Source organism: Eubalaena glacialis, chromosome 15, assembly GCF_028564815.1.
Source record: "Eubalaena glacialis isolate mEubGla1 chromosome 15, mEubGla1.1.hap2.+ XY, whole genome shotgun sequence".
NCBI lineage: Eukaryota > Metazoa > Chordata > Mammalia > Artiodactyla > Balaenidae > Eubalaena > Eubalaena glacialis.
The window spans coordinates 66,891,141-66,915,827 of NC_083730.1; the positions used below are offsets into that span (position 1 = coordinate 66,891,141).

General features: G+C 49.5%; 1 protein-coding gene, 1 non-coding gene and 1 pseudogene across 4 annotated transcripts in view; 2 read left to right on the plus strand and 1 right to left on the minus strand.

Annotated features, from left to right (window-relative positions):
* The window catches only part of SLC7A4 (solute carrier family 7 member 4), a 27,896-nt gene continuing 3,209 nt past the window's right edge, over window positions 1-24,687 (minus strand). For 2 of the 3 annotated variants that reach the window (XM_061170527.1, XM_061170528.1), the window contains exons 2-5: window positions 1,868-2,889; window positions 815-1,455; window positions 451-559; window positions 1-347 (exon numbers count right to left, since the gene is read on the minus strand). In XM_061170527.1, the coding sequence (XP_061026510.1) occupies window positions 175-347; window positions 451-559; window positions 815-1,455; window positions 1,868-2,849 (1,905 nt within the window). In that variant the 5' untranslated portion in view covers window positions 2,850-2,889 and the 3' untranslated portion in view covers window positions 1-174. Of the gene's footprint in view, window positions 348-450; window positions 560-814; window positions 1,456-1,867; window positions 2,890-3,444; window positions 3,529-24,687 lie in introns of those variants that run through there. The other variant, XM_061170529.1, reaches the window with a different exon arrangement.
* The window catches only part of LOC133075147 (tubulin alpha-3 chain-like), a 23,615-nt pseudogene continuing 1,968 nt past the window's right edge, over window positions 3,041-24,687 (plus strand).
* On the plus strand, window positions 12,221-12,293 carry TRNAG-CCC (transfer RNA glycine (anticodon CCC)). Its single transcript has one exon. It is a non-coding gene; the product is annotated as a tRNA-Gly (tRNA).

Genomic DNA, 24,687 nt, shown 5'->3' on the forward strand with positions numbered 1-24,687 from the left:
GTTCCTGGAGTTGGTCATAAACTGGAAGGCACTGCGCAAAGAGTCCACCACACCAGCGCTGGCCACACCGGCTCCAAAGACTCGAAGCTCGGCCCCTGAACTACAGTCCAAAGGACCCCCTAGCGTGGGCAGGCCCGCAAACCGGAGCTGCCTTGGATGGAGGGCAGGCAGCTCTCATGGACTGCTGGGCTCCTGGGCTGGCGCCTGGCTGGGGGGCTGCACGACCTGCACTGTCTCCTCCAGGCTGCCACTAGGGAAAACCACATAGCATGTGATGGTCACCCCCGGCAGCTCCCGCTGGTTCTCCTTGCTGTGCCAGATGCCGTAGCCGAAATATACCAAGAGTCCTGCAGGGGTGGCGCAAGCATGAACGGCAGGTCCCAGCCCTGCTCGCCCTCCTCACCCTCCTTCTGCAGCCGGCCCAGGACACCAGCCTGGCCCCCCACTCACCGATCAGCAGCCAGATGGAGAAGCGCACCCAGGTCAGGTAGCTCAGCTTCAGCATGAGGCAGATGTTGAGGAGAATGCTCAGGGCTGGAATCAGGGGCACCATGGGGATCTGAAGGGGCAAGGGTAGGGCTGGGCTGGGCTGCAGGGGAGGCTGCTGGCCCAGGGCCCAACTGCTCTAGAGGCCTCAGAGCCTTTCTCTGCCTCTGGAGATTCTGGAGACCAGGGCCCGCTCGCGGACACAGGTGGATGTGCATGCTGCCTCCCCAGCCTGTGAGCCGTGGTCATCTCGCTGCAGCGGAGGACGCGGGGGAGAAGGGAGCTGGTGGGCTGACAGCAAGTGGGTGTTGGGAGTGGAGGGAGGTACCTGGAAGGTGTCCTGCTGGCGTTGCTGCTGGTGGGCCCCCAGGACAAGGAGACTGAGCAGAAACATGATGCCGCAGAGCAGAAGCAGCAGGATGTAGCCCCAGCGAGGGAGGTGCAGGGCTGAGTGTCCGAAGATCAGCACGCAGCCCAGGGTGATGGCTGAGGCCACCAGGACGCAGATCGCTGAAGCCACGGCCACTCCAGGGCTGCACCTATCCAGGAAGCCCAAGTAGGGCCTCAGGGCTGGCCGCAGCTGCCCAGGCTCGGGGGCTGGAACCTGCTCGGTGCCCACCAGCTCTATGTGGTCTGAGAAGGAGTTGTACTCCTTGGCCGCAGGGCGGGGGCTGGCTGGGCTTGGGGAACTGGACAGAGGGGCCTTCTGGAATCGCAGCACGATAATGCTGATGGCCACGAAGCTGTAGGCCAGCAGTGTGCCGATGGACAGGAACTGGACCAATGCCTCGAGGTCCAGCAGCAGCGCCACCAAAGCCGTGAGAACCCCGAACACCAGGATGCCTACCAGAGGCACCTGTGTCCGGGGGTGCACGTAGGCAAACGCCTGGAAGAAGAGCCCATCGGCGGCCATGGCGTAGATGATGCGGGGAAGGCAGAAGAGACCGTTGAGCAGGACAGTGGTCATGGCTGCAGCAGAGGGCGGGGGCTGGTCAGCACGGCACATAGGCACCCCAGGGGCCATGGCTGGGGCACCTCGGGAGCATGCGCATGAGTCTGTCTGGGTTCTCAGGGTGAGCCTGAGTGCCTGTGGGGTGCAGGATTGTCACTCCCCCAACCCAGGAGTGGGACACCTCAGTTTAGGTCACAGGCCATTGGGGAATCTGGTGAAGGCTGAGTACCTCTGTCCAGGAAAGGACACGGAAGCAAACGCCCAGACCGACATACCATGTACAACGGGGAGCGGGGTGAGTAGGTCTCTGCTAACAAGCCTGGGTGGAGTCTAATAATTAGCCCTTTCCCACGTCCATTATACAACTGGGAAAACTGAGGCCCAGCTGGAGATGTGTTCCCCAGGAGGCCAGGGCAGGACCCCACTTACCGCAGATGGAGCCAGTCGCCACGAGGTAGCCAGCCCAGCTGTAGCCCCGCTGGTAGAAGGCGTCAGCGAGCGCTGAATTAGGGTCCAGGCTGTGCCAGGGCACCATGAGGGTGAGCACAGTGGAGACCAGGATGTAGGCGCTGGCCGCGAGGCCAAGCGAGATGGCAATGGCCAGGGGCACGGCTCGCTTCGGGTTCCGGGCCTCCTCACTAGAGGCGGCAATGACGTCAAAGCCCACAAAGGCGTAGAAGCAGGTCGCGGTGCCGGACATGATACCGGAGAAGCCGAAGGGCGCAAAGCCGCCCTCCTCCTTGCCCCAGTTGTGTGAGCGGGCGAGGACGAACCCCAGGATGATGATGAAGAGGATGACGACCATGCTGATGGCAGATAAGGTGTGGTTGAGCCAGGAGGAGACACGGGCTCCGCAGGAGACGAAGGTGGAGGCCAAAAGTAGGATGCCGGCAGCCAGGAAGTCAGGATATCTGGCCAGGAGGGGCACCTGCCAGATGCCCACATGGGCCTCGGTGAAGTTGCGGATGTGGTGGTCGAACATGGCGTCCAGGTAGCCGCTCCAGGCGCGGGCCACAGCAGCACCAGCTATGACGTACTCGAGCACCAGGTTCCAGCCGATGAGGAAGGCCCACAGCTCGCCCATGGACACGTAGGTGAACAGGTAGGCAGAGCCTGTGCGGGGCACGCGTGCCCCAAACTCCGCGTAACACAGGGCCGCCAGCAGGGAGGCCACGGCGGCCACAGTGAAGGACACGGTCACGGCCGGGCCGGTTATCTCCTTGGCCACGGTGCCGGTGAGCACATAGAGGCCTGAGCCCACCATGGCCCCCACTCCCAGCAGGGTTAGGTCCAGTGCGGACAGGCAGCGCTGCAGCGATGTCTCCATGGTGGCCTCCTCCAGCGGCTTCAGCCGTTTCAGCTTCTGGCAGAAGCGCGCCAGGCCGGCAGTGCTGGGCAGTCCTGAAGCCATTGCAGGCAGCTGAGAGGAGCACCAAGCCGGCTGCTGGCACCTACCAGGGCCAGAGGGGAGTGACAGGCTGCCCAGCCTTCCATTCTCCCTCTGATCCCACCCAGGGGTAGTGAGCGCGCTTAACACTGGCTTGCTGGAGGGCAGGGCTGGGACAGGGGTGGGTGGGAGGCCCTCTCTGCCTCAGGGGCTCCATGGTGGAGCCGAATCTGGGCCTGTTGGTGGGGGTGGGGGTGGGGGTGGACCCTGAGGGTGAGGAGGGGGCAGCCCCAGGGAGCATGGCTGGGAGCCAAGCCTCTGTGATCTGGGATCCCAGAGCGAGGTGGAAACCCGAGGCTTCCCGGGAGCTGGGCCAGGCCTCCAGGACGCGGAACAGGAGCAGAGCTGCAGCCCTGGGCGTAGCCCAGGCGGCCACCTGGCCCCAGACATCGCGGTTCCCCCCTTCCCCGCCCCGCCGGACTGGAGGAACAGCGCACCTGAGGTGAGCCGGGGCGCCCTGGGCGTGGCGCCGGATCCCCGGGCTCGGCGCTGCACTGCCGGCCCCAACATGCCGCCGCCGCCCCTGGAGCCAGTTTCGCCTCACCCTGTCCCCAGGTACCTGAGCCTTCGCCTCCTCCTGGGCCTGAATCTGTTTCCGCAGGACTCTGCGACCCACCTACTGTCGCCGCTGCCGTCGCTGCCGCTCTGCGCGCTGAGCCTGCCCCGCCTGCGGGTGAGGTCTGCGCACAGAGCCCGCCCCAACCCCCAGGGCACCAGACCCAGCACCGGGCCCCACCTCGCTGTCACAAACACCCAGGTAGCCCACCCCCTCTTAACTCACCAGGTCCTAGGGATGCCCTATCACTGTGTCTGCTTCACAGATAAGGAAGCCCAGGCCACCAGAGTGGCCTCGCAGCCAGGTGCAGGTTAAGGTCCAGGTCTGGGGGTGGGGGTCTGGAGCCCACCCGCGTTCCACTGGGGCAGACACCCTCCTTGATCCCTCCTCCCCACATGTGCACTCCACCCCGCTGGGCACCATCCAGCCACCCCCAACTCTGGGGGTGTGGGGGCGCAGGAGTCAGGCAGGCCGTGGTAAGCTGAGGGTAGAGGTCTGGCTGAGTGGCCCTGGACAGTCCTGACCTCCCCCGCACAGTGGGATGGCAGGAAGCCACCTCACACATTGACGAAAGAGTGCCCGGCTTAGGAATGTCCTGTGAATTGGCAGAATGCACGCTGGCTGTTCTGAGCTTCTTGTTACAGACAATGTCCCCAAAAGAGGAAGCAGTCTCCTGGAGACAACGCACAGCCCTCTAGCCCAGGATGCCCCTCGGGCCCCTCCTAGCCAAGGAGCACCTGCATCAGGCCAGGAGGACCCTGGGGGACCCCACAGCAGCCCCCCACTCATGGATGTCAGTGAGAGGCACGGTGTACTGAGCACCTACACCATGCCTGGCCCTACATCATGGACAGTCCCCGCGTCCCATCACGTGACAAGGCATGTTTATTCCTGGGACTGAGGGGTCTTTGTCCTGCTCTTGCCACTTCTTTGAAAATGAAAAGGTGGGTGTGACAGGGTGTTTACTTGTTCACAGCAGAATGATGACAATCCATCCAAGCAAACCAAAACCAAAATGGATAGCCTTTTCTCCCAGAACTTTGTACGTGTTCTCAGGTTTATATGTGGTTTGTGGAATAGGATTTTAAGGGCACCTGCCACCTGTCTGGTTCAGTGGGCTCGTGACAGGATGGTGGACTCCCTGGTAAGATGGTGCCACTTGGAGCACTCTGCCTTAGCCAGCCCCCTTGCTCCCTTCTGTTATTTGGCTGATAATGTCTTGAGGAGCTTTTCAGATGGGGTCCCACTTCCTGCAGGGAAGAAGTCCCCCTCGCTTTTCTCCCATGTGGCCTCAACAGAACTGAGCAGGTGTTCCTTGTTCTGAAATGCCTCCACAAAAATCCAGAAAAATGCATTTCAAACCAAGAGGGTTGGGCAGTTTTGTAACAGGAGGTCCCGAGAGGCCTTACCGATGACCCCTTGAGAGGTGGTGTGCAGTGCTTCATGGCACTGACTTTGTATCTACCCAGAGAAACGCTCTTACCATAGGCACTAACACCCAATGGATATTTGACGCCAAGCGCAATTGACGCAGTGAACTGTAAACTTCCAAGGGTATGGCTGGGACCCCTGTGAGCAAGGCAGTTACACAGAGGAGCACCAGGAGGATGCAGTGAAAATAAAGCACCAAAAAATGAAGAAGAAGGAGGGAACACTTCCCAACTCGTTCTACAAGGCCAGGACTATCCTGACACCAAACCCAACAAAGACATCACAAGAAAAGTACAGATCAATATCCCTTAAGAATATAGATGGGGGGCTTCCCTGGTGGCACGATGGTTAAGAATCCGCCTGCCAATGCAGGGGACACGGGTTTGATCCCTGGCCCAGGAAGATCCCACATGCCGCGGAGCAGATAAGCCCGTGCGCCATAACTACTGAGCGTGTGCTCTAGAGCCGATGCTCTGCAACAAGAGAAGCCATGACAATGAGAAGCCCGCGCACTGCACGAAGAGTAGCCCCCGCTTGCCTCAACTAGAGAAAGCCCATGAGCAGCAACGAAGACCCAACACAGCCAAAAATAAAAATAAATAAACGTATTAAAAAGAATATAGATGGGAATTCCCTGGCCATCCAGTGGTTAGGACTCTGTGCTTCCTGCAGGGGGCATGGGTTCGATCCCTGGTAGGGGAACTAAGGTTTCGCATGCTGTGGGCTCGGTCAAAAAACAAAGAGAGAGAGAGAGAGAGAGAGAATATAGACACAGAATTTATCAACAAAATACTAGCAAATCGAATCCAGGAAAGTATAAAAAGGAGCAAGTGAGATTTATCCCAGGAATGCAAAATTGATTTAACATATGAAAATCAATCAATGTAGGGACTTCCCTGGTGGCACAGTGGACAAGACTCCGTGCTCCCAATGCAGGGGGCCTGGGTTCAATCCCTGGTCAGGGAACTAGATCCCACATGCATGCCGCAACTAAGAGTTCGCATACCACAACTAGGGAGCCCGGGAGCCTCAACTAAGACCTGGTGCAACCAAATAAATAAATAAATAAATAAAATAAAATCAATCAATGTAATACACCATACTAATAAAGGACGAAAACCACATGATCATCTCAACAGACAGAAAAAATATTCAACAAACTAGGAATCGAAGGACTGTCCTCAACCTGATAAAGACCATCTATGAAAAACCTTCGGCTGCTATACTTAATGGTGAAAGACTGAAAGCGTCCCCTTCCCATCAGGAACATAAGGATGTACGCTCTCACTTGTATTGAATGTTGAATACCACTTGTATTCAACATTTTACTGGAGGTTCTAGCCATGGCAATTTGGTGAGAAAATGAAATAAAAGGAATCCAGATAGGAAGAAGGAAAACTGTCTCTAGTCACAGATGACATGACCCTATGTATAGAAAATCCTAAAGAATTCACACACACACAAATATTACAACTAATAAGCAAGTTTAGCAAAGGTACAGGATTGAAGATTGATATAAAAAAATCAATTACAGGGACTTCCCTGGTGGCACAGTGGTTAAGAATCTGCCTGCCAATGCAGGAGACACGGGTTCGATCCCTGGTCTGGGAAAATCCCGCATGCCACAGAGCAACTAAGCCCGTGTGCCACAACTACTGAGCCTGTGCTCTAGAGCCCGCGAGCCACAACTACTGAGCCTGCGTGCCACAGCTACTGAAGCCTGCGTGCCTAGAGCCCATGCTCCGCAATGAGAGAAGCCACCGCAATGAGAAGCCGCGCACTGCAACGAAGAGTAGCCCCCGCTCACCGCAACCAGAGAAAGCCCGCGTACAGCAACGAAGACTCAACACAGCCATAAATAAATAAATAAATAAATAAATAAAAATCAATTACATTTCTATACACTAGCAATGAACTATTCAGAAATGAAATTAAGAAAACAATTCTGCTTACATAGCATCAAAAAGAATAAATTTATTTTTAAACATACTTAGAATAAATTTAACAAAAGAAATGCAAGACTTGTACATGGAAATGTACTAAACATCATTGAAAAAAATTAAAGAAGACCTAAACAAGTGGAAACACAACCCATGTTCATGGACTAGAAGACTTCATATGGTCAAGATGGCAGTATATTCCCCAGATTGGTCTGCATATTCATTGCAATCCCTATCAAGATCCCAACTGCCTATTTTGCAGAAATTATCAAGCTGATCCTAAAGATCATATGGAGATGCAAGGGACCCAGAATAGCCAAAACAATTTTGAAAATGAACAAAGTTGGAGGACTCACACTTCCTTATTTCTAAACTGACTACAAAGCTACAGTCATCAAGACAGTGTGTTACAGGGACTTCCCTGGTGGCCCAGTGGCTAAGACTCCACACTCCCAATGCAGGGGGCCTGGGTTCGATCCCTGGTCACAGAACTAGATCCCACATGCCGCAACTAAAGATTCTGCACGCCGGGACCAAAAGATCCCGCATGCCACAACGAAGATCCTGCACGCAGCAATGGAGATCCCATGTGTTGCAACTAAGACCCGGTGCAGCCAAATAAATAAATATTAAAACAAAAAAAGTGTGTTATTGAAATAAGGATAGACCTATAGATCAGTGAAATAGAATTGAGAGTCCAAAAATATGTCCAGTTAACTTTTTTTAAAATAAATTTATTTATTTATTTTTGGCTGCATTGGGTCTTTATTGCGGTGCGCGGGCTTCTCATTGCAGTGGCTTCTCATTGCAGAGCACAGGCTCTAGGCACGCAGGCTTCAGTAGTTGTGGCACCCAGGCTCAGTAGTTGTGGCTTGTGGGCTCTAGAGCACAGGCTCAGTAGTTGTGGCGCACGGGCTTAGTTGCTCTGCAGCATGTGGGATCTTCCCGGACCAGGGCTCGAACCCGTGTCCCCTGCATTAGCAGGTGGATTCTTAACCACTGAGCCACCACGGAAGCCCTGTCCAGTTAACTTTTAAAAATTTATAGCCAATTTAAATTTATGGCCAGTTTATGGCCTTTTGATTTAAAAAAATAGACTTTATTTTTTAGAGCAGTTTTAAGTTTGCAGGAAAATTAAACAAAAGGTGGAGTTCCCACATACCCCCGCCCCTACACATGCACAGCCTCCTCCACTATCAACATCCTCTGCCAGATTGGTACACTGGGTGTAATCGATGAACCTACATTGACACATTATTATCACCTCCAGTCCACAGTTTACATCAGGGTTCACTCTCGGTCATGTACATGCTATGGGTTTTGAAGAATGTATAATGACACATATACACCATTACAGTATCATGCAGAATTGTTTCAGCACTGTAAAAATCCTCTGTGCGTCACCTATTCATCCCTCCTTCCCCACTAACCTCTGGCAACCACTGATCTTTTTATTGGCTCCACAGTTTTGCCTTTTCCAGAATGTCATGCAGTTGGAATCATACAGTATGTAACCTTTTCAGATATGAGTTTATGAGTTTAAGGTTGTCTTATGTCCTTTTTTTTTTTTTTTTTTTGGTCGTATGTCTTTTCATGGCTTGATAGCTCATTTCTTTTTAGTGCTAATATTTCTTGTCTGGATGTACAACAGTTTATTTACCCATTCACCTACTGAAGGACATTTTTTTTTTTTTGGCCGTGCTGAGCAGCTTGTGGGATTTTAGTTCCCCAACCAGGGATTGAACTGAGGCCCTCGGCAGTGAGAGTGTGGAGTCCTAACCACTGGACCACCAGGGAATTCCCCTGAAGGACATTTTGGTTGCTTCCAAGTTTGGTAAGTATGAATAAATCTGCTATAAACATCCATGTGCAGGTTTTTGTGCAGAAGTAAGTTTTCAACTCTTTTGGGTGAATACCAAGGAGTGTGATTACTGAATCATATGATAAGAATATGTTTAGTTTTGTGAAAAATCACCAAACTGTCTTCCAAGGTAGCCCACCAGAATGTTCTGTGTTCCCACCAGCACTGACTGAGAGTTCCTGTTGCTCCACATCCTCACCAGCATTTGTTGTTGTCAATGTATTGGATTTTGGCCATTCTAATAGGTGTGTTGTGGTATCTCACTGTTGTTTTGTTTTTTTTGGTTTTTTAAAATTTATTTATTTATTTATTTATTTTTGGCTGTGTTGGGTCTTCGTTTCTGTGCGAGGGCTTTCTCTAGTTGTGGCGAGTGGGGGCCACTCTTCATCGCGGTGCACGGGCCTCTCACTATCGCGGCCTCTTTTGTTGTGGAGCACAGGCTCCAGATGCGCAGGCTCAGTAGTTGTGGCTCACGGGCCTAGTTGCTCCGCGGCATGTGGGATCTTCCCAGACCAGGGCTCGAACCCGTGTCCCCTGCATTGGCAGGCAAATTCTCAACCACTGCACCACCAGGGAAGCCCTCTCACTGTTGTTTTAATTTGCAATTCTCTAAGGACATATGATGTTGAACATCTTTTGATATTCTTATTTGCCATTTGTATATCTTCTTTGGTGAGGTGTCTGTTCAGATCTTTTGCCCATTTTTAATTGGGTTGTTGGTTTTCTTTTCTTTTTTTTTAACTTATTTATTTTATTTTTGGCTGTGTTGGGTCTTCGTTGCTGCGCACGGGCTTTTCTCTGGTTGTGGCGAACGGGGGCTACTCTTCGTTGTGGTATACAGTCTTCTCATTGCGGTGGCTTCTCTTGTTGCGGAGCACAGGCTCTAGGCACGGGGGCTTCAGTAGTTGTGGCACACGGGCTCTAGAGTGCAGGCTCAGTAGTTTTGGCGCACAGGCTTAGTTGCTCCGTGTCATGTGGGATCTTCCCGGACCAGGGCTTGAACCCGTGTCCCCTGCATTGGCAGGAGGATTCTTAACCACTGTGCCACCAAGGAAGCCCTGGTTTTCTTATTGTTGAGTTTTAAGTGTTCTTTGTATATTTTGGGTAACAGTCGTTTATCAGATACATCTTTTGCAGATATTTTCTCCTAGTCTGTGGCTTGTCTTCTTATTCTCCTGATGGCCAGTCGATTTTTGACAAGAGTGCCAAAACGACTCAATGGGGCAAGGAATAGTCTGGAACAACAGGGTATCCTCATGCAAATAAATGAATGAAGTTGGACCCCTACCTCACATGACATACAAAAATTAACTCAAAATTGACCGAAGACCTAAATATAAGAGCTGAAACTATAAAAATGCTGTTGTGACTTTGTTAAATTAACATTTGTTAAGTGGAGCCCTGAGGGTGTTGGGTGAGGAATCTCTGATCCACAAAAGACCAGGAAGGAATTGAGAGAGAAGTTTGTTACAGGTTCTGGAAGAAGTACACCACACACTGTGAGGGGCCACACCAGGAGGCTAAGGCATAGTGCAGGCAGAAAGCATGGCAGGACCTGGGGGACAGGCTTTTATTAGGGTCTGCAGGTAGAGTGCTTTGGGGTTTCCGGCTGAGTTTGGATTGGTCAGTTCAAAGCAAAAAGAGTGGGGTTCTGGCAAGCTTATCTGAGGATCACACAAGGGGCCATTCCTGGGAGGTGGGAGAGAATGCTTATCAGGAGGACAGTTGAGGAATTCATATCAGGAACTTACATTATTTACCTGTGAGTCTGTAGGCTGTTATCTAGGGCATGCACTCTTGGGAGGGGTTATTATCAGTTCAAGACCCCCCGCAGGCTGCCTGGCCACACAAAATGGGTCCTGAGACAACAATGTTATCTAGTAGTTTAGCTAAACTCTAAACAAACTCTTACAAGAAAACATAGGAGTAACTCTTTATGACTGTGGATTAGGCAATGGTTTTGTAGGCAGATAGGGTAGGAGGTCCCTGAAGGAAGAGAACCAGACATAATTTCTTGACAGAACCAGATTAACTGGAACCTAAGGAATGACGGTGTTGACTTTTTCTGACCCTCGTGATCCAATCAGCTAGAGCCTGGACTCTGTCAACCTTTGCCACAATTCTAGGCTGAATTCTCCTCTGCTCAAGCCCCTTCATGAACATGTATGCACCCTCAGCTTAAGTCATCCTCAATTTTGCTGGTCAGAGAGACTCTGCTTTGGGAAATAACCCTGGTGTTCTCCTTACTTGCTGCAAGTAATAAATCCTTCCTTCTCCAGCTCTTTGACTTGGTGTTGTCTTTTGTTAGATACCCACCAAGGGGGAAATGCAGTTTTCAGGTAACGGTTCCACAAACATGACACCAAAAGTTCAAGCAACCTAAGAAAAATATAGATGAATTGGAATTCATCAAAATTAAAAACTGGGGACTTCTCTGGCGGTCCAGCTGAGACTCAGCGCTTCCACTGCAGGGGGCGCAGGTTTGATCCCTGGTTGGGGAACTAAGATCCTGCATGCTGCACGGTGTGGCCAAAAAAATAAATAAATAAAAACAAAATTAAAAACTTTTGTGTTCAATGGATACCACCAAGAAAGTTAAAAGAGGGAATTCCCTGGTGGTCCAGTGGTTAGGACTCGGCGCTTTTACTGCTGTGGCCAGGGTTCAGTCCCTGGTCAGGGAACTAAGATCCTGCAAGCTGCGTGGCTCAGCCAAAAAAAAAAAAAAAAAAGGAAAAGATTAAAATCCACAGAACAGGAAAAATTTTGCAAATCATATATCTGATAAGGGGATTGTATCTAGAATATATAAAGAACTCTCACAACTCAACAACAAAATGATAAATAGCCCAATTTAAAAATGCACGAAGGATCTGAATAGACATTTCTTCAAAGAAGACATACAAATGTCCAATAAGCACATGGAAAGATTCTTAACATCAGTAGTCTTTAGGGAAATGCAAACCAAAACCACAGTGCGATGCACCCCCTAGGATGGCTGTTGTCAAAAAGTCAGATAATAATAAGTGTTGAAGACAATGTGGAATAATTGGAACCCTCGTACACTGCTGGTGGGAATGGTAAGTTGGTGCAGCTGCTTTGGAAAACCACTGGCCAGTGGTTAAGGCTCCGTGTTTCCAATGCAGGGGGCACGGGTCGGGGTAGGATCCCACGTGTCCCGCAGTGCAGCCAAAAAAAAAAAAAAAAGAATAAAGTGGTGATACCATACAGATAAATCTTGAAAACATTATGCTAAGTGAAAGCCAGTTACAAAAGACCACATGTTGTCTGATTTTATTTGCATGAATAGGCAAATCTATAGAGACAAAGAGTAGATTAATGGTTTCCAGAGGGTTGGGGGTTGGGGGATGGGAAGTGACTGCTAACAGGTACAGGGTTTCTTTCTGGGGTGATTAAATGTTCTGAAATTAGATAGTGGTGATGGTTGCACAATTACGTGGATACAAAAAAAACAGAACTGTACATTTTAAGCTGGTGAGTATTATGGTATGTGAATCAAGTTGTCATAAAAATAAAAGATTAAGGGACTTCCCTGGTGGTCCAGTGGTTAAGACTCTGCACTCCCAATGCAGGGGGCCCAGGTTCGATCCCTGGTCAGGGAGCTAGATCCCGCATGCCACAACTAAAGATCCTGCGTGCTGCAGTGAAGATCCCGTGTGCCACAACCAAGACCTGGTGCAGCCAAATAAATAAATAAATAAATAAATATTTTAAAACTAAATAAATAAAAGATAAAGCACCAAACTGTTTGCAAGAAAGAATTCCAGGGACAGGAAGGGCTGAGTGGCCAGAGAGAGATGAAGCCTCTGGTTGCTCTGGTTGGTACACAGAGGAACAGACTAAGAAGTTGGGAGACCATTGTTTCCCCCTAAACTGGCCCCTTCTGCATTGCTTGATTTAGGTAAAGGCATTACCCTCCCACCTACTCTTAGTCACTGAGACTACGTACCACATGTGACCCAGATGTCCCTACGTCCTTTTGCCTCCTGGAGCTCCCCTTTCTGTTAGCATCCGAGTGATGTGGCTCAAATAGCTCCTTTATCTCAGGTATCCAGGCCCTCCCCAGCTTCCAGGAGCTTTTTGGGGGGGAAGGGGTTGGGGCAAAAGAAATCTTACATTTTTCCCATGTCATCGCTATCTTTTCCTCCACTTTTGTCTGTCTCCTGCAGCTTTTGTCCTCTCTTGTCTGCATGCTGGCAGCCCCCTCCCCCAGTCTGCTATTCTCCCCAGGGCCAAATTTAGCCCAAATTCCACCGTTCAAAGTCCACCAGCATGTTGTCGCATATTACCTTTCCAAAATGACCCCCATTACTCCTCACCATGAACTGGTTTCCCAGCTCTTCCTTCTTCTTTTTTTTTTTTCTTTTTGGCTGAGCCTCTCAGCTTGCGGATCTTAGTTCCCAGACCAGGGATAGAACCCATGTCCCCTGCAATGGAAGCATGGAGTCCTAGTCACTGGACCACCAGGTGGTGGTCTCTCTTCCTTCTTTATGTCCCCCGTCCCTGGCAATGGCAGTCATGTCTGTCCCCACCTGTTCCAGTCCTTACCAGGGGTGCATTCTCTCCCCCATTTCCTGTCAGCCCCTCTGGCCAAGGGTGGCCCTGGTTCCTTGCACCGATCCTGTTGGACCCCCCTGGGAAGAGGAGGGCTTCTGGTTTTTCCCTAGCTAGCTGCCCAACCCTTCTAACCCCCAGATAGCACTCTCTGAAATCTGCCAGAGCAAGGGAGGAGTGGAGCTGAAGTTAGTCCCACTGAATCCATGGTGGTGGTGTGTGTTGCTCAAACCCAGACCGTTTGATCTGCTACTATGAACATTACCCCAGGCCTCTGTTGACCTAGCAGTGGTAGGCAGGGTAAGAAACCTGCATTTTGCATCTACGTTTTTAAATTTGTTTACTTTAAATTAGTATATAATGTATGTCTATAAATTATTATAAATAATTTGTATTTATTTATATTCTCTTTATTTAACCCCTTTTTGGTCCTCCCTTCTCCACGAAGATTCCAGCTCATTCAGGTTGTGCTTAGAAGAGCCAAGAAGGGGCTCTTCTCTGTGGTGTAAACACAGATTCTCCCATGAACCAGAAGCAGGAGTGGGGGGATCTTGGGAAGGTGGTGAACTGAGGATATCAGTCCCCCTTCCGGGAACCTGGGAATTTCTGTGTCCTTTCGCCAAGGTCTGTGGGTGGGTAGTTCTCTGGCCTCCTGCAATAACCACCTGTGGAGTCTCCTGCCCCATCCTCCCCCTAAAAATGGCCAAGCCAACCCGCCTCTGCTGCCAGCTGGCTCCCCACCCCACAAAAGCCAGGCCCCCCGGTCTGGCTGCGGTCAGCCACCTCCTTCACTGCAATTTTCGGACCTCCCTGTCCCCCGCCTGCCTTGCCCACCCACCCTGCTTGGCTGCTTATAAAACTCGCGATACTTTGAGACCCACGCATAAGTCCCATTTCCTGAAGGCGGAACTACCCTCCTCAGCTTCACAGCACCTCCTTCTGGGAGTCTATCACGTGGTTGGCACAACATGCTCTGGCGCAAGTCGGGGGTACTGACGTCTGCACCAGTAACAGGCTGCTAACCGAATAGTCTTTCCAGGTATCTGCCAAGTCCGCAAATCCCTTTCAGTTACCAGCCCTGTCCCTTCTCACACCCCGCGCAGCTCTGCAGGAAGACCGCATTTTACAGACAAACTATGGAGCCTCCCTCACCCGCAGCGACCAGGTGTCAGCCCCCAGCGACCAGGGATCAGCCCGCAGCTTCCAGCCAACGCAGCACGAGACCTTCCGGTCGCCATTTCCCGCCCAAAGTGACGACCAATCAAAAGCGAGTTCGCCCTTTCAGGAACCGGCCAATCGCCATTGGGGTCCTGGCCTGGGGTCCGCCCCCAAAGTGCTCGGAGCCAATGGCAGTTGCGTGGCTGGCGAGCCAATCAGGACACGGCGTGTGGTGCGGCGGGTCGGCAGTTGGGCGCGTGGCGTCGGACTGAGAGGAAGTTGGATCGTAGTGAGGCCAGGTGGTGACCACCATGGTACGGAGCGGCGGGACCTGGGGGACGGGCCAGGACGGGCGGCGGGACCGTGGGGGACGGGCCTGGACAGGCGGTGGACCTTGGGGGACGGGCCTGGACCGGCAGTGGGGCCTTGGGGGACGAGCCCAGGTGGCGGGGTAGTGTCCGGAGTGTGCATGTCAGGGGCAGGCGCGGGGCTCACTCCGCAGATGCAGTAAGCAGCCCCTGCCCTCGCTCTTCTGGACTCTTCCTTCTCGAGGCAACGGTCAAGGGTTGCTCTTGAGCTCTCTCATTTTTCTCAGCTGTGCTGTGAGCTCATGAGGGCACTTACAGAAATAGGCCTTTAAATAAGAGTGATAGAAGACTGTATATGCTGAAAAAATTGCTTCCTCCATTAGATAGGGTTGTGAGTTGTTTGGCCGCTCCACGTGGCGTGCAGCATCTTGGTTCCCCCACCAGGGATCGAACCTGTGCCCCCTGCATTGAGAGCTCAGAGTCTTAACCACTGGACTGCCAGGGAATTCCCCCTCCCCCCCCCATTTTTTAAGCAAAACTAAGCAAACAGGAATAGGTAGGCTTATATCCCCCCTTTCTCGTGCCTTGTTTTTTCATTGTGCAAACAGTCCGGCTCCCTCCGTGCCAGCGTGCAAAGACCTGTGTCCTTGTTTACTACCATGTAGTATTCCAGGGTGGTGTTCCACGTCTTCAGCCTGTCTGAGTCGCTGGACGTGTGGATGTTTTCCAGTCTTTTATGCATGGAGTTGCAATGAGGAATCTATGCCTGCACAGTTTCTCACTGGTGTAGGTGTATATTGGATACCACAAGTGAATGGTAGATAGTTTCAGATTCCCTTCCATCAGCAACACATATATGAGAATTCCTGTTTTCCCACAGCAGGGTAGGCTTCTGCCTTTAATTTGTCCATTTTTATGTCCTCAAGTCATAGGGATTTGGTTAATTGTTGAATTAATTACATTAATAGTTTGCACACCAATGGAACTCAACCAACACCTCTGTCATTGTGCACGTCTAAAACCAGTCACCTTTATGTGGAGAGAGGCTGGAATGACCCCTGACAGGGCTTTACCTGGCCTGGTTCACGTCTTGCTTGTTCCCAGTTAACTGAGGCTGATGTCATCCCAGCCTCTGTGTTCTCTTCTCATCACTGTGGTAGCTTCCAAACTCTATGAAGAGTACTAGATAATAACTAGATAATAACTCACTAACATCTGCATTCTCTCTTTGCAAAAGTTGGTTTTGAGGCTTCTCTTATTGGTTATTGAACAACATGACATCAAGCTGCTCAAATTTTTTTTTTTTGTAGAGGTGATTTATTACAAGTATAAAGAAAAGGTATCTGCTATTACCTGACAGATAAAAGGAAGCTTCAGGATTAGAAGAAATTTGTGCATTTCATCATTTTTTAGGAGCTGTTATTTTTAGCAAAGCCTTTGTCTTAAATAAGAAAAATACCATGGTTAATACTTTTAGAAGAGCTGTTCAGCCGTTGTTTGTTGGTATAACAGGGTCTTCTCAAGTTGAAATGCCTAAGTTCACAGTACTTAGTTTAACCAACTAAATTAGGAAACGTCTAGTGAGGGGGAGGTGGTGATGAGTTGGTGTGAAGATAACCTAAAAGAAATTACACTGATCTCTGAGAAAATGTTGTCTATTACAGATGCCTTCCCTTTGTATTAGAACGGTTTGTGTCTCAAGATGAATTTAATGGGAATTCCAGCAGTAGAAATTTTGTTTTAAATCCTACTTTATGCATCCTAGAGCCTCATCACAAAGTTGAGTACCTTCTGGAGAATCTGCCCAGCCTCAAAGGGTAAATCTTTTCTGGCTCACTATTGCAGTTTGGTTGGAATCAGAATTAGACTATCAGCTATGATTTGGCCCCTTGTCTTTCAAGGATAAGACTAGAAGCTGAATTTCTAGGCTTCCAGACCATCTCTCTTAAGGGCTAGGAGATTATAAATCTGGGATGTGATCGTAATTGTATGATGAGAAGATAATACCCATGTTTAGAATTATCTGTTTCATGATGTGGCCATTTTGATGGCCTATTTTCTCTTCATTCAGGTTATCTCCTTTTTTTTCCTTGACCGCACCCCACATGGCTTGCGGGATCTTAGCTTGAGAGATCTTAGTTCCCCAACCAGGGATTGAACCCGTGCCCCCTGCAGTGGAAGTGCGGAGTCCTAACCTCTGGACCACCAGGGAATTCCCCAAGTTATCTCCTTTTGAGTGAGCTTCAGTAGTGTGTGTAAGGAGTTTGCCCATTTCATCTGTCTTGTTGAATTCATAATATTCCTTTATCCCTTTAATATCCTGGTAGTTATAGCCTCTTTTTTGTTCCTGATACTGGTAATTTGTGTCTTCTCTTTTTCTGGGTCAGTTTGGCCAGGGGCTTATCAGTTTGATTGTTCAGCTCAAAGAACCAGGTTTTGGTTTCATTGACTTTTCTCTCTTTTTATTTTCCTGTTTTCTGTTTAGTTTATTTCTGCTAGTTATTATTTGCTTTTTTTCTGCATAATTTGGATATTTGCTCTTTTTCTAGTTTCTTAAGGTGGAAGCTTAGGTCATTGAATTTGAAATTTTTGAACAAACTTTTGTGTCTAAGTTCATGAGGGATATTGGTCTGTAGTTTGCTTACTGAATATCTTTGTTTTTTTTTTTATTTATTTGTATTATTTATTTATTTATTTATTTATGACTGCGTTGGGTCTTGCTGCGCACGGACTTTCTCTAGAAGCGGCGAGTGGGGCCCACTCTTTGTTGTGGTGCACGGGCTTCTCATTGCGGTGGCTTCTCTTGTGGAGCACGGGCCCTAGGTGCGCAGGCTTCAGTAGTTGTAGCATGGGGGCTCAGTAGTTGTGGCTCACGGGCTTAGTTGCTCCGAGGCATGTGGGATCTTCCCAGACCAGGGCTCGAACCCGTGTCCCCTACATTGGTAGGCAGATTCTTAACCACTGTGCCACCAGGGAAGTCCAGTGTCTTTGGTTTTTGTATCAGGGTAATGCTGGCCTCAGGGAATGAGCTGGGAAGTGTTCCTTTCTCTTCCATTTCCTGGAAGAGTTTGCAGGGAAGGAAAAATTTTCCTCTTCTGGGTTCTTCTCGGTGGTCTAATAATCTGATTGACAGATTAACATGAGAAAAACAAATTTAATTTTGTACATATGGAAGTCCTATAAGTATAGGATCTAAGAATTGACCAAAGCAGGCTGTTTATATACCTTTTTAGACAAAGAATCAGTAATTTATGAAGATTTGAGGAAAGAAAGGGGTTTTTGCTTGGGCTAGCAAGTTAATGAAGAAGTAACAAAGTTTGTTTATGCAGCTTTCTCAGCCTTAAATTCCCTATCTCCAGGGATCATGTTGCCCTCCTTTCTCCTGGCATAGGGAGGATGCCTCCCCATGGGAGCTTTGTTTCCTGCTTTCAGGGGAGCAAAGGGTCAGAGTGTTCTTCTTGTACCAGCTGATTCTCAAGTAACTTTTTTTTTTTTATATTTTATTTATTCATTTATTTTTGGCTGCATTGGGTCTTTGTTGCTGCTCGCAGACTTTCTCTAGTTGCAGTGAGCAGGGGCTACTCTTCGTTGCGGTGCGCGGGCTTCTCATTGCGGTGGCTTCTCTTGTTGCGGAGCATGGGCTTTAGGTGCATGGCTTCAGTAGTTGTGGCATGCGGGCTCCGTAGTTGTGGCTCACGGGCTCTAGCGCGCAGGCTCAGTAGTTGTGGCGCACGGGCTTAGTTGCTCTGCGGCATGTGGGATCTTCCCGGACCGGGGCTTGAACCTGTGTTCCCCGCATTGGCAGGCGGATTCTTAACCACTGCACCACCAGGGAAGTCCTATGCTATTGTTTGTTGTATGTTACTTCTATATGAGTTGTAAACCCCACAATAATAAATCTTTATTTTTGCTTTAACATTCAATTTTTTTTTTCAGTTTTTAACTTTATAGCATTACCTTAAACGTGTAAAGAGTTAATCTTATCACACTACACATGGCTGAATTTATTAAAGATAAAAATCACAAGTGAGTGACACAGTTACTTGTTACATATTCTTCCCATTACAACTGACAGGTTCACTGATCATACAGTGTATTTTTTTTTTTAAAGATTTATTTATTGATTGACTGATTGATTGCTGTGTTGGGTCTTCGTTTCTGTGCTAGGGCTGTGTCTAGTTGCGGCAAGCGGGGGCCACTCTTCATCGTGGTGCGTGGGCCTCTCACTATCGTGGCCTCTCTTGTTGTGGAGCACAGGCTCCAGATGCGCAGGCTCAGTAGTTGTGGCTCACGGGCCTAGTTGCTCCGCGGCATGTGGGATCCTCCCAGACCAGGGCTCGAACCCGTGTCCCCTGCATTAGCAGGCAGATTCTCAACCACTGCGCCACCAGGGAAGCCCCATACAGTGTTTTTTATTATTAGAAGCTATAAAGGAGATCAAATCTCTAGTAATTTTTCTTCTTCTCTTTGATTAGTATGTTGTTTCAGTGTGCAGATAAAATATAGTGTCAGTCACCAAGAGTCTCAGGAGACTTTCGTTTTTCCGGTAAGAATATCCTTGTTTATTTGCAATGTAAAAATTCCCTAGATCATTCTCTAGATCATGCATCATTTTCCATTAATTTGGTCATCAGATCAGGTAAAAAGTCTGTGTGCACCAATTTGCAGAAGTGGTCATCCAGAAGTAAGTGCTGGGCTCAATTATATTTTTAAAATATGGTATGAAGTCTTTTATATTTGCCCACATATTTAGCAGTTTTGTCATTCTTCAGTCCAATTTTGCAGTTGCAATTTTCCATCTAGTATGATTTTCCTTCTTCCTGGAGAGATTCCTTTAACATTTTTTTTTGTAGTGGTGACTACTACTCTCAGCTAATGATTAATTCTCTCAGCTTTTGAATGCCTGAAAAAGTCTTCATTTTGCCTTTTATTTTAGTTCTTTTTTGAGGTATACTTGACATAAAGTATTCACTGAAAGTGTATAATTTGACAAGGTTTAATATTTATTAACATCTTGATTATCCATGAAATCATCACCTCAATCAAGATAATGAACATATCCATCACCTCCCAAAGTTACCTGGTACCCCTTTGTAAATCCTCCCTTCTGCCTCACCCCCTTTCCCTCCCCCACTAATCCACATTTCTGTATTTTCTAGGATTTTATATGAATGGGATCATTGAGTTAATTTGTTGTTGTTTGGATTCTTTCACTCACTATAATTATTTTGAGATTCATCCATGTTGTTGCAACACAGTTCATTCTTATTGCTGAGTATCTCCTTTTTTGTGTGTGGTAAACTACACATGACAAAAGTTACCATTTTAACCATTTTTAAGTGTATAATTCAGTAGCATTAAGTACATTTACATGTTGTATAACCATCAGCACTATTTCCAGAACTTTTTCATCATTCTCAAATCTTCTTAGTATATAATCTGCTGGGGGTTTTTTGTTTTTTATTTTTTATACAATTTTTTAAAAATAAATTTATTTATTGATTTATTTATGGCTGTGTTGGGTCTTCGTTGCTGTGCACGGGCTTTCTCTCGTTGGGGTGAGCTGGGGCTACTCTTCGTTGCGGTGCGTGGGCTTCTCATTGTCGTGGCTTCTCGTTGCGGAGCATGGGCTCTAGGCACATGGGCTCGGTAGTTGTGGCTCACGGGCTCTAGAGCGCAGGCTCAGTGGTTGTGGCACGCGGGCTTAGTTGCTCCGTGGCATGTGGGATCTTCCCAGACCAGGGCTCAAACCCGTGTCCCCTGCATTGGTGGGCGGATTCTTAACCACTGTGCCACCAGGAAAGCCCTTTTATACAATTTTTAAAGTACACTTTTCATTTATAGTTACTACAGACTATTTATAATCTGTTGTTAATCTCATCCAGCGTGTTTTTCATTTCAGACATTGATAAAAAAAGACATTAGCAATTTGAGTTAGGTCTTTTTTATATCAAACATGTCTCTCCTTATCATGCTCATTTCTTCCTGTACTTTCCTGAGCATGTAGATATATAATAGTTATTTTAATGTCCTTGTTTACTAATTCTATCATCTGTCATTTCTGGGTCTGTTTTTATTGATTGCTTTTTCTCTTCATATGGTAATAGTTTCTGACTTTTCTAGGTTTTATTTTTTAATTTTCTGGTGTATATGGTAAGTTTAGATTGGATACCAGACATGAATTTTACATTATTGGGTGTTCTTTCAACTGTTTCTAGGCTTTTTGGGGGATGCTATTTGTATACCTGGGAACAATTTGATCCTTTTGAGGCTTGCTTTTCAGCTTTCTTAAGTGGGTTCAGACCAGCCTTTAGGGTTGGCCTCACTTGGCCCCACTACTGAGGACTCTACCCAGTGCTCTGTGAGTTAGGATGTCTTTCTGCCATGGCAGGTGTGAGCTCAGGGGTCCCTCCCCACCTGTGCTGAGCAGCCCACAGTGAGGACTCGGGGCCCCCCCTGCTGATCTCCCTGAGCTCTCTCCATGCAGCTGTCTCTCCTCCAGATAGAAAGCCAGCACCAGGCTTTCTAGCTGCCTCGATCTCTCTCAACACAGGATTCTCTCTGCTCAACTCAGGGAGATCCCTGGGTTTCTCCTCTCTCGGCTGCAGCCTGGACACTCCCCAGCAGCCTTCTGGGGCATCTGTAGGGCTTGCCTTGTTTCCGTGCTCTTAGGAATCACTTACTGTCTTCTGCTACCTGTTGTCTAATGACGGAAAAGTGTTACTTCATGTTTTTTTTCTAAGCCATTGCTTATATCAGGTTGGTAAATACAGCCTTAGGTGGAAATAAAATGGCTTGACTGCTTATTTTGTATAAATTTTTAACGTTTTTTATTGATTGCTGGGAAGATGTTTTATTTATTTATTTATTTATTTGGTTGTGCTAGGTCTTAGTTGTGGCAGGCAGGCTCCTTAGTGGCGGCTCGCCGGCTCCTTAGTTGTGGCAGGCGGGCTCCTTAGGTGTGGTATGCGAACTCTTAGTTGTGGCATGCATGTGGGTTCTAGTTCCCTGGCCAGGGATCAAACCCGGGCCCCCTGCATTGGGAGTGTGGAGTCTTAACTGCTGCGCCACCAGGGAAGTCTCGCTGGGAAGATGTTTATGATGGCTGTATTCCTATTCACAGTTCAAGTGTGTCTCCATCCATGCTCAGACATAAAATGATCATTGGAAGCTCATGGGACAATAATGTCTGATAAGACCTTAAGAAACCAAAAGATTTTAGAGATATTAATTTAAGACGTTGGGTCTCATTTGCGTGCCACATAGTGACAACTGCCTTGAAGCTGGGGGGCCTCACATGTATGTTCTGGTTCCCAGCGCGAGTGCATCTCTATCCACGTGGGGCAGGCGGGGGTCCAGATCGGCAATGCCTGCTGGGAGCTGTACTGCCTTGAACATGGAATTCAGCCCGACGGCCAGATGCCAAGCGACAAAACCATCGGCGGTGGGGATGACTCATTCAACACGTTCTTCAGTGAGACCGGGGCTGGCAAGCATGTGCCCAGAGCCGTGTTCGTGGACCTGGAGCCCACCGTGGTCGGTAGGTACCCTGAGACTTAGAAGGGGAAGCACAGAACCTTTGCTGGGTTCCTCCAGATCAGAAGCCCGAGGTAGTTTCCAAGGGGAGCTGCCAGGAAAGAGCACCTTTCAGTGGCGGCCACCCAGGAGACAACAGAATGTCACCCTAGAGCCCGGGAGACCCAGGCCACAGAGGGCGCCCAGCAAAAGTCACGCTGATGTCTAGTATGTCAGGGCCATTTCAGCAACACCCCGGGTATAGCTGTGGGTGTGAACGAAACATGCACGCGCAGAACCGCCTGTGCGGTGTGAGCACTCCCCCGCCTTTGGGAACTGGCCACACTGGCATTTGTTCCCCGGGTTGACTGGACCTTCCCGGAGCCATAAACGGCAGATAAGGCATGTGTATCACACGGAGACTTTTTCTGTGAGACGCTGACGCTGCTGGCCTGCAAGGCGCAGCACGTGCCTGTAGAATTGAAGGTTTCCCCGGACCTGGCCATCCCGGTGAGTCAGCGACCGTCCTTAGAGTCTCGGGCACACTGTCCTCTCTGCAGATGAAGTGCGCACGGGGACCTACAGGCAGCTCTTCCACCCGGAGCAACTGATCACCGGGAAGGAGGACGCGGCCAATAACTACGCCAGAGGCCATTACACCATCGGCAAGGAGATCGTCGATCTGGTCCTGGACCGGATCCGCAAACTGGTGAGAAGGGCCCTGGGAAGGCCTCCTGGACAGGAGGGGAGGCCCGGGATCTCCCCGGGACATCACTTTGGCAAAACCCAGCAGAACCATGAGTGCAGGGTCTTCCTTTCCGGTGTGGCCGCAGTGCGTCCACGTCTGTAACTGCTAAGTGTGACGCGTGTTCCCTGTGGATGGGTTGAACCCGTATAGTGAACCTGCAGAGGAAGAGTGTGCCGTGACCGGGGCCCGTGGGGGCCCGTGGGGGCGGTGGCACGGCTCGTGCGGGCGTGGCCTCACGGCCTCTGCTGTCCCGCAGGCGGACCTGTGCACGGGCCTGCAGGGCTTCCTCATCTTCCACAGCTTCGGGGGCGGCACCGGCTCGGGCTTTGCGTCTCTGCTCATGGAGCGGCTCTCTGTGGACTACGGCAAGAAGTCCAAGCTGGAGTTCGCCATCTACCCGGCCCCCCAGGTGTCCACGGCCGTGGTGGAGCCCTACAACTCCATCCTGACCACGCACACGACCCTGGAGCACTCGGACTGTGCCTTCATGGTGGACAACGAGGCCATCTATGACATCTGCCGGCGCAACCTGGACATCGAGCGGCCCACGTACACCAACCTTAACCGTCTGATCGGGCAGATCGTGTCCTCCATCACGGCCTCCCTGCGCTTTGACGGCGCCCTCAACGTGGACCTGACGGAGTTCCAGACCAACCTGGTGCCCTACCCCCGCATCCACTTCCCCCTGGCCACATACGCCCCGGTCATCTCGGCCGAGAAGGCCTACCATGAGCAGCTGTCCGTGGCCGAGATCACCAACGCCTGCTTCGAGCCGGCCAACCAGATGGTCAAGTGTGACCCTCGCCACGGCAAGTACATGGCCTGCTGCATGCTGTACAGGGGGGACGTGGTCCCCAAAGACGTCAATGCGGCCATCGCCACCATCAAGACCAAGCGCACCATCCAGTTTGTGGACTGGTGCCCGACTGGGTTCAAGGTAGGCTGGGCGGTAACGCGTGTTCACCTTTCCGCCCGCGGCAGATCCTGGGACGGGGTGCTGCCCCTTCGTGGAGGGTATCCTGTTCTAGGGCAGCTGCACTGCAGGGAGAACAAGTTTAGTAATTAATTTGCTAGGTGCCTTGATCTTTAGCAAGGACTTTATGTACCCTTATTTCTTATAACCAACCTGTAACACTCATGGGCTAATACTACTAATATCTTACAGTTTAGAGACTGAGGCTGAGACAGCTTTTAGTATCTAACAGCCTCAGGGGCAGCGAGTGATGGAGGGAGCTTTCAGGGACGTCTGACTGCAGCACGTCTGTCTTCCACATTTTCCCACTCTTGCTCAAGAAGCTTGTCAGGGTCTATGGTATCATTTTGTGTTAGAAATCATGATTTTTAGATTTCACATTACTTCAGTCACCAGTTTTCACTGCATTTTAGGCAACATTTATGTTTCTGTAGACAGAATTTTAAATTCATTATGCAGTGTTTTCTGTGGGGCCAAGGGTGGTTCACTGCTGTTACTACAAACCAGACTTGGAACACTGCCTCGCACACAAAATCACACTGATAATTAGGTGGCTCCTTCAACCGTGTTTAGTGTCACGATGCAACGTCTACCCAGAGAAAAGCAACATGTATCTGGAAGCCAAGTAACATGTTAGACCTACTGTGATCACCAGGCTAAGTGCCTCGCCATGCCTGGGATCGTTAACTCTGCCCCCTCTTCTTCATTAAAAGTCCTTGTTCACAATTGATCTTCCACAT